At 50.1% G+C, this 9,837-nt stretch overlaps 1 protein-coding gene across 1 annotated transcript in view; it reads left to right on the plus strand.

Moving 5' to 3' along the window:
- The window catches only part of LOC102294942 (phosphatidylinositol 3-kinase regulatory subunit alpha), a gene marked incomplete in the record, with an annotated part of 18,241 nt that extends 8,734 nt beyond the window's left edge, over positions 1–9,507 (plus strand). The window contains 10 exon segments of the mRNA XM_042214386.1: positions 274–356; positions 5,133–5,238; positions 5,315–5,413; positions 5,937–6,117; positions 6,189–6,314; positions 6,568–6,710; positions 6,980–7,156; positions 7,228–7,302; positions 7,659–7,829; positions 7,945–9,507. Of these exon segments, the coding sequence (XP_042070320.1) occupies positions 274–356; positions 5,133–5,238; positions 5,315–5,413; positions 5,937–6,117; positions 6,189–6,314; positions 6,568–6,710; positions 6,980–7,156; positions 7,228–7,302; positions 7,659–7,829; positions 7,945–8,134 (1,351 nt within the window).
- Between the last annotated feature and the right edge of the window lie 330 nt (positions 9,508–9,837).

Consider the following 9,837-nt stretch of genomic DNA (forward strand, 5'->3'; position numbering starts at 1 on the left):
TATGACTCTGAAGAGCAGCTAACCTGGAGAGGTAAGGTTGTCGTGTTGCAAACCCTGAGGCCTGAAGCTTAGCTTCGATGGGTCACGCTGCTCTGGTTCAGGGAGTCACTGATGTCAGGAAGGACGTGAGCTGCTCGCAGGTCCTGGCACATGCACATATTTGAGGCCACACTCGCAGGAAGTGTGATGATTAATGATGATTAATAAGATGAAGCAGAGAAAACCTTTGACCCATTTTGTTAACGGCACTGATGATGTTGTCTCTGTGTTCAGGTGTGAGTCGGGTCTGGATCCTCTGGTTCAGGTCCTGGAGGTTCTGATAACCAGCGAGCTCAACATGAACCAGGCCGCACCAGGTAACACACCTGCCTGTGTTCGAGTGGCTGAGCGTTGATGTGCATGTGTGTGAAACTCCCGTATGGTTGCTCTCAGCCGTCACGTTTAGTCTGTCACGCACAGCTGTTGCTCAATCGAACGGTTCAGATGAGACGGCGATGGAAAGATGAGTCTGAAAAAGTGCAGCAACAAAGATTTGATGACGGGGTTTATTGGTAAAGACTGCACGAGGCTTTGGTTTCACTCGGGGAAGTGCTGACGCTCTCAGGCTGACCACTGTGGCTCATTTCCAGCTCCACAGTTTTATTCTCGGACTCTGCTGAAGTCCAAATATTATCCTCCTTTCTCTTACACTCAAGTTGTTTTGGCTCCTCCTCCTTTCTCTTACACTCAAGTTGTTTTGGCTCCTCCTCCTTTCTCTTACACTCAAGTTGTTTTGGCTCCTCCTCCTTTAAGATGATCAGGGATGCCTTTCTCCTGATTGGCTGCTCCTCGTGAACATGAACGTGTTTAGAGCGTTCTGAGGCCTGAGCGCCGTCCTCACACTGTCGAACGACAGGTTTGTTTTTAAGTTTTACACGTCGTACAGAAGAATCAGGCGCCGTTTAAGCTCGCGGTTACTTTGGCAACATCTGTGAGTCCTTTGGGTTAAGATGTGGCAGGAAGTGCTGAGCCTGTGCTGAGGTACAGTCTGGTACTTTTGTTCAGCAGACGGTGGAAACGGTTGAAATGATGCTCGTGATGAAAGCAGCGCAGCTCGCGGATGGTTCCAGAACTTCCTGTTTCACGTTTTTCACAGCGAGGACGACCCAGAGCACCGAACGTCTGTTTTGTCTTTATTATTGTTATTGTTTCATGCTTACTTTATCATGTGTCGCGGTGTAATTACAGCCTCACTCCTCTGGATCGTTGTTGGCAGCTGTTGTTAACATTGGTCCTCATGTGTGCACCGGCACACGTGATTGGCTGTTAGAAAGCAGATGATTGGCTCTTCGGCAGGATTTCTGTCATACATGTGCCATTTTGGGGGTTCAGGAATTCTGCTGCTCATTCCTGTCCCATTAAGGAAGGAAGGAGGTTTTTTTTTTTCTTTGTTTTGTTATTTCAGGATGATGATTGGCTGAAGCGTCGGGTGCTGCGGGTAACAGAGCAAAGATGGATTTGGAGAGAAATGGAAGGTTTCAGCAGATCAAACCTCTCAGATGTGATGGGAGGGAATATTTAAAGCCTGAATCAGCTGATTTATAAAAGCACACATGCTCGCTGGCGTTTGTCTCTGGGTCAGTTAAGTGGGTCAACGAGCAGCTCTGACTGCGTTAGTCACTCATCCATCCACTCTGCTCGGCTCTGAGTCAGCCGGTCAGCAGCTGAAACGATGACATCACCCGTCCACAGAGTGAGAGATGCAGCAGACGAAGAGGGGAGGGAGGAGGGGGGTGTTGCCTTGGTGATATCACTGCCATCACAGGATTGGCTGGAGCCATCGGTGATGTCACACATCTCCAAGCTGCTCTCCTGAGCTTTGAACCGAGACTGCGAGAGAGAGGGAGAGAGAGACGGACGGGAGAAAGTTGCGTCGTTTGGAAACGTCTCCGAGCCGCGGACGGCGAGCTGGAAAAATAAAAAAGGAGGTTTTGAGGCCGTGGAGGCGGAGCAGAGCTGCAGGTGCAGAGCGAAGCCACGTCCAGCAGGCCTGAGTCGAGCGAGGTGACCGAAAATGAAGATGTAGCTGAGATGACGTCAGATTTTTGGCGGCCGAACGGGCTGAAAGCAGCGAGACATGAGAGCCGGGCGTCCGTTCGTTTCTGAGGACTCGACAGGTGACGGTTTAGGGGCCGACATGGAGCGAGAGGAGGGAGGCAGGGGCGAGGCGCTGAGGGGACGAGACAAGATCCTCTGCTACATCAACATGCAGAGCCCAGGTAGGAGTCAAACCCCCACCTGGAGGGAGCAGCGCCTGATCAGATGGCCGTGGCGGCGAGACTAAACCTGTCGGGTTAAACATCTGCATCAGCAGCTGGAAGTTTGTTTGCTGTGAAGCCTCGAAATGTGTTTCCATGTTATTCCCGATGTTCTCGTCATCCCACCCAAAGTCACCGTGTTCAGGCTCAACCCGGCGGTGTGAATGCAGGTGTCCGATGGAGTCGAGGTTAAAAATGTGACGTCGCTGTGTGCTTGACGAGTCGGCACACGATGACCTCGCACTTCATCTCGTGGTGATTTCACCAGAGCGAGTGTCGGAGTGTTTCCCGAAGCGCAGATGCGTCTGAAGCGATTTCCTGCCACGCGTGAGAAAGAAAAATGGTGTCAAACCTGATCTGAGCTCAAAGTTCAGACCTAAAGATGGCCACGAGACGCGGCGAGCTCCGAGAAACTGCTCCGACGCTTAGTTTAGTTTCAGGTGTTTGTGCTGCAAACCTCTGGTTTTCACTTGTTATCAATGGCGTGCGCCTCCTCCCTGTGCGCCTCCTCCCTGTGCGCTCAGACTCACTCGCTGTTCAGTTGAGCAGAAAGTGAAGCTTCAGTCAGAGGGCGAGGTGTTCCTCAGAGAAACATGAAACGTGTTGAACTTTACTTTGGTGAGCAGACAGTGGATTTGGAGGCTGCTGTTTTCAGGCCGGATGGGCTGAGCGCAGCGTGCTGTCACTTCTTTTTATTTGTGAGTGACAGAAAGCTCAGTTTCACTTCCTCTTCAACAAACGAAATGGTTACTCTACAGCTCGGTCCTAATATGCTCGGTTATTTTAGTACTCGAGTATTCAGTCGAATAATCGAGTATTTGGATAAGAAAGGATTTCTGACAGGTGTGTGTGTGTGTGTGTGTGTGAAGAACATGAGCACGTCGACATTCTCAGAGTTTTACTCTCTGCTGTGATGCAACGTTTCCTGCTGGTGTTAATAATTAATAGTTAATATAAATACTTAATCAATGTTAAGAGTAATTTTCAGTTATTACGACAATTTAATAAACATTTTGTTCATATTTATCTGAATCTTGAAAATAAAGTTACTAAAGCCTTGAAACAGTTGTGGTCTGGTACCCCCCGAGCCCCCCTTTAGACTCCGCCCTGTTGCTGCCTGATTTGAACATGGTGTCAGACGGAGCTCTCTTTGCTGCAGCCGGTGACGTGTGGAGCAGGTGCACAGGTGTGTGTCACCTGAGACTGGCAGCAGGAGTTTGTGCAGCACCTGTTCTCAGTGAGGAGGCTCCTCCGTGCTGCCGGCACGTCGCTGAGGTTTCTGTTGGTTGTGCTGTCAGATGAAGACGCGTCCCTAAATCTGGCGTGGAGCTTTAAAAGCCCCGCCAGCGCACACGCTCACACAGTCCCACTGTTCTTTCTTTGGGTTGTGGGTCACACTGCTGGTTAGTTGTGGTTTCTTCGATATAGTCTGCACAACAAAGTGATCCCTCCCCCCTCCCCTCATCAGTCACTGATGTGTCACATGACTGCAGATACCTTTGACATCAGGGTGAACGTCAGAGTCAGTGAGCGCCTATAAATCAACAGTCGCAGGATGTTTAAATACTTTCTGTTCACACTCAAATGCTCGCCTGTTAGCGCCCCCTGGTGGTGTGACTTTAGAACAGGTGACGCTGTGAGGAGGAGAGCACCGGTTCCCAACAGCACAACCTCACGGTGTTTCATGTAGTACAGGCTCTACAGCAGCGGCACATGACTCCAGGCCTCGAGGGCCGGTGTCCTGCAGGTCTTAGATCCAACACAGCTGAGTCAAAGAACTCCTTTAATCCGCTCTTTAAGTGGTGACGTGATGAAACCTGCTTCCAGGCCCAAACTACTCTGCGTTTAATAAAGCTGTTGTGTTTTCAACATGTTTTGTATCTTGTTCTATTTAATCTCAAAAAGCCCCTAAAAACAGTCAGTGATCCCTGTTTTTATTGCCGCTAATCGTTTTAAAGCTCAGTGTTTAAACCCTTCTGCTGTAACTGCAGCCCAGCAGCAGTATATGAACGACTAACCTCGTACTGTGGATGGATGATCTCAGTTGTTCTCCTGACTGAAGTTTGGTCCGTTTACAGCATCCTGTGATTGCATTTGTCTCTAACCATCAGGAACCTTCACGTTAACTTTCATCGAGTGGAAAAGTGTTAACTTCATCCTCCAGCATTCATATTGGACGTGACAGCAGAGCTGTACGTTTTAATTTTCAGAAATCTCTCTGTCAGAACATGCTGTATCATGTTTAGGTGGAAGCTAGCGAGCTAACTTCCTGCTAACTTCTAACTCTGTTAAATGTAATAAATTCTGTTTTCATGGATGTTAAACTCAATTGTTACACCTGGTAAAGCAGCAATGCTGATCATTTTATTGAAGATGAAAGACAGTTTGTAACTCTCAGTGATGCCGCAGTGTTCATTTGACTTTGGGCCCAGTCACGGCTAATAACGTCAGACTTAAAGACCAGATAGGATGGAAACTATTAATAAAACTAAGGGAGGATTCAGGGTCACCTGGTCCAGCCCTAACTATATGCTTTAGCAAAAAGGAAAGTTTGAAGCCTAATCTTGAAAGTAGAGATAGTGTCTGTCTCCTGAATCCAAACTGGAAGCTGGTTCCACAGAAGAGGGGCCTGAAAACTGAAGGCTCTCCCTCCCATTCTACTTTTAAATACTCTAGGAACAACAAGTAGGCCTGCAGAGCGAGAGCGAAGTGCTCTAATAGGGTGATATGGTACTACAAGGTCATTAAGATAAGATGGGGCCTGATTATTCATCCATCAAAAAGACAACGGCTCCGTCTCCGGGTGTGACTCCTCCTCCTCGCTCTCTGTTTCAGCTTTACCTCCTAAACCTGTGAAGTCTTCGGCTCCGGCTCCTTCCACCAGTTTCAACAACAGCATGGTTCTGCAGGACGCCGAGTGGTACTGGGGAGACATTTCCAGGTAACACACACACACACACCGTGGGAGGACATGCAGGATGTACGGAGGGATGCAGAGTCTGTTTTTGCCGTTTTAGGGAGGAGGTGAACGAGAAGCTGAGGGACACCGCCGACGGTACGTTTCTGGTCAGAGACGCCTCCACCAAGATGCACGGAGATTACACTCTGACTCTGAGGTAAAGCTCTCAGTGCATCACCAGCTTTTTAAACACAGGTTTAAAATCCAGTGAGCAGAAATGAAGCGTTTATATAATGTTTAAATGTAAAGACGACTGAATGATCTACAGGTGTGAAGGGTGGAAGAGCCAAAACTCGTGGATAAATAAAGCTGAGAGAAACGTTCAGCTGAAAGTCGGCATTAACAGTTGAATAGAACGTGGAACAGGATGAAACCTTTGCTAATCTTGTAAGAATAAAACATTCATATAAAGTTAAACAACTTTATACTCATTAATTCACATTTTTAAAATCCTCTAAAAATAATTTACTCTCAGTGATCTGTGGCTGCTCACCTGCAGCGCCCTCACTGTCCACCAGGGGGCCAAGGCTCTACGTCTTCCAGCTGATTTACAGATTTCGTGGTTTGCACAGTTCTTGTTGTTTGTGCAGTAAACGTCCACAGCACGACTGTCTGCTTTGTGTCTGGACGATGCCGCGGGCTCAGAGTTGACCAGCTCTCCGTTCTCTCGTCACCTGCAGGAAAGGAGGCAACAACAAGCTGATAAAGATCTTCCATCGGGAGGGGAAGTACGGCTTCTCCGACCCCCTGACCTTCAGCTCGGTGGTGGAGCTGATCAACCATTACAGACACGAGTCTCTGGCCCAGTACAACCCCAAACTGGACGTCAAGCTGCTCTACCCGGTCTCCAAGCACCAGCAGGTGGGTCGCGCTCTCTGAGAGTCTGCGTTTGGTTAACGACGGCGTCTGACCGCTGCGTTGTTGTCGTTCAGGATCAGGTGGTGAAGGAGGACAGCATCGAGGCGGTGGGGAAGAAGCTGCACGAGTATCACCTGCAGTACCAGGAGAAGAACCGAGAGTACGACAGGCTGTACGAGGAGTACACCAGAACGTCGCAGGTACGCTCGGAGGAAGTTCTCTAATAAAACTACAGATTTATCAAACAGAACTACAAACAGTGATGATCAGGATACTTACAGGCTTTTTAAGAAAGAGCTGATTCTTTTAGTGCTTGATCATTTAAGGGTGTTAACGGGGAACTCTGAGTACTGGAGTAGAAGAGGACAGAGATTTGAGGCCTACAGTTAATTAAAATGATTACATTTAAATTATGGTAAATAAAACATTCCTCCTCCTCCTCCTCATCATCAGGAGATCCAGATGAAGAGGACGGCCATCGAGGCGTTCAATGAGACCATAAAGATCTTCGAGGAGCAGTGTCAGACTCAGGAGCGCTTCAGCAAAGAGTACATCGAGAAGTTTCGCCGGGAGGGAAACGACAAGGAGATCCAGAGGTAAGCCGCTACCATGGCAACTGTGACGGAGCTCGTTGAGGGGAAAAGCACATCTACACACACTAAAAGGAAGCCGGTTGCCATGGCAGCAGAGACTGCAGGAAGAAAGCCACCTGCTGGTAAACGAAGTTTGGAGTCAGAAATGAGCTTCAGCTCAGTTTGATCTGAATGTTTTTATATCGAAACGACAAACAGACGACGAGTCTGCGCGCTCGCCGTGCAGCGGCGTGTTTGTCACGTGACAGTGAACTCCCGCTGCGTCTCCGCAGGATCATGGAGAACTACGACAAGCTCAAGTCCCGCATCAGCGAGATCGTGGACAGCAAGCGCCACCTGGAGGTGGACCTGAAGAAGCAGGCGGCCGACTACCGAGAGATCGACAAGAAGATGAACAGCATCAAACCGGACCTGATCCAGCTCCGCAAGACCAGGGACCAGTACCTGATGTAGGTGACGCCCAGCGCGCAGCACTGTGATGCCCGGTGTGATAGACTAATGACTGTGTGTGCGTTCACAGGTGGCTGACTCAGAAAGGCGTTCGGCAGAGGAGGCTGAACGAGTGGCTCGGCCTGAAGAACGAGACCACAGAGGAGTAAGTACCGACCGCACCAGCGGCTCAAACTGTTTGTTTTAGTGCCCAAAGCCTCCGTCAGCTGCTCCACCCAAAGGAGGAGGAGTCACAAATAAGTCCAGCCTTTAGAATTCAGTGTGACTGTAAAACGATGATGGCAGGTCACGCTGTGTAGCCACAGAAACCTGTCATGTGACTAAAGATGGAGGTGACTCGGCTTTATTCTCGAGAGAAACCTCGTTAAATTTACCTGAAAGGTCAAAGGTCACACAAGGGGGCACCAGCCCACACAGTGCAGGCAGCTCTCAGCCTGAGCAGAAAGTAGAAGTACTCGAGTAAAGCAGCTTCCTCACATTCCTCTGTCTCCGCCCTCTCAGCGAGTACAGCATGGTGGAGGATGAGGAGGACCTTCCTCATCACGACGAGCGTCTGTGGCGCCTCGGAAACATCAACCGCAACCAGGCGGAGTCTCTGCTGCGAGGGAAGAGGGACGGCACCTTCCTGGTCCGGGACAGCAGCAAGCCGGGCTGCTACGCCTGCTCCGTGGTGTAAGAAACACTCCATCTTCCTCCTGCTCCTCTTCTTCACCCGTTTACTGCACATCAGCCTGCTTCAGTGTTTAGCGCCTCAGTCTCACCTCTCTCTCTCTCCCCCCTCCCACAGGGTGGATGGCGAGGTGAAGCACTGCGTCATCAACAAGACGAGCACCGGCTACGGCTTCGCCGAGCCCTACAACCTGTACGGCTCGCTGAAGGAGCTGGTGCTGCACTACCAGCACACGTCGCTGGTCCAGCACAACGACTCGCTCAACGTCACGCTGGCCTTCCCCGTCTACAGCCAGCAGAGACGGTGACCCGCCCCCCCGACATCGTTTACACGCCCCCCTCCCCGCCTCTCCTCGTTTCCCTCCTCAGACGCAGATCAGCGTCTGGATGAAGCTTTTTGTTCAGGCTGACGCCGATAAACGTTTTCCTGTGAAAGGCGACGTGAAGCTTGAACTTCCTGCGAGGAACACGTTACAGACGTGCCCGTTTCACGCTTTCCCTTCTGTCAGCATGCTCAAGGTGCTCCGGGCTGTTTGTCTGTTATGTATCGATGTCGCCGAGGAACAGAAGCGAGGCGGGGACGCCGTGTTTCAGCTGGCGGTGTTTCACGGGCGGGGCTGCTGTCACCTAAAACCTGTCGTGACCAAAATTTACAGGCTTGATGATTTATTCAGTATGACCCAAAATGAGCAGAGGTCAGAGGTCATTGGTTCCTCAGACTTCTGTAGGACTGGAAGTATTTGTCGCCCTCTGGTGGCGTTCAGGTAGAATGCAGGTGTTTCCTGGCTGACCCTGCAGCTGCGTCCATGTTTCCCCGCCTGTGTTTAGTTTAACTTTGTGCGACAGTTTCCTGTCCTTCGTGCAAACTCGACATGTAAACATTAATATGTTTGATTTAAAACGTTCAAAAATCATTCTGACTCTTTGATTTCAGCCTTTTGTTCTCTGTGATGTGGATCAGAGTCACAGCAGTCGTGCGCTGGCGTTGTTGAAGAACATGTTTCAGTCTGAGGGGGAAACGAAGCTCAGCCCGACGGGTCTGATCCGGCGTGATACGGGCACGTGTTCGGCCTGAGCGCAGCGGGCACGTCGGGATCATGAACGCTTTAATCATGGCGCTGATCTGGCTGCAGCTCGACCGATGAGCAGGACGATGATGAAGAGGCGTCGGTGTGAACACTGACTCTGGACGAGGGCTAAACCCGACCGAGCGAGGACTCCTCCCCCCTCCCTCCCGTGTTTCAGTTCCTCAGTTTGTGCATCCTGGACTTCGCCGCTCTTTAATTCTTCTTTTCTTTACGCGCCCGTCAGCACAAGTCCGAGGTCTGGATCAGAACCGAGGTCGATCATAAACGAGCGGTGGAAGGTTTCAGTCGTGGAATCGAGTTTCCTGAACTTCGGACTAAACAGCCGCTGAACACCGGTTTGCTCAGTTCGACCACTGACGAGGTTTTTATGGCTTATTATTATTTTCCTGTGTGGCTCGTTAGAGGACACGCCCCACTGTGATGCTCAGTATGGAGGCGTGGCCTGAACTCCCGCTGAGACGTTTGAAACGTGGATGCTTCAGGTTTGTGGACTTTGTGACCCTGTTACTAAAACCAAAACTGTAAAATGTTTGAGATGAACTGTTTGGAAGCTGGAATAAACAAAAGTGTCAGCCTTTACGCTGAAACATCGACGCGTCTGTTTGTCGTCAGTCTGTGCTCCGTTTAGCGTCAGCATCACGTGTCAGTGCTCGCTGAAAATCAGCTGATTGATTTGTACAGTAAACGGGACACGGGAGCAGGAACGAGCATCGTGGTTTGATCCGTTTCTGAGTCACTTGAGTAAACTTCACAAAGTGCATTTTGGGTAAATGTTGGAGGTTTATATTGGGGGGGGGCACAGGCGGGTACATACAGGCCAGAGCAGGTGGAGGGTCTCCGTGATGGATCAGGATTGTAGTACCCCGCTCAGTGACACGCTGTTCGATGTTTCAGATCGACGCCCGAAGAGCTTTTCTAAGGTT

This window comes from Haplochromis burtoni, unplaced genomic scaffold (genome assembly GCF_018398535.1).
Source record: "Haplochromis burtoni strain Fernald_Lab_line unplaced genomic scaffold, NCSU_Asbu1 Contig_557, whole genome shotgun sequence".
NCBI lineage: Eukaryota > Metazoa > Chordata > Actinopteri > Cichliformes > Cichlidae > Haplochromis > Haplochromis burtoni.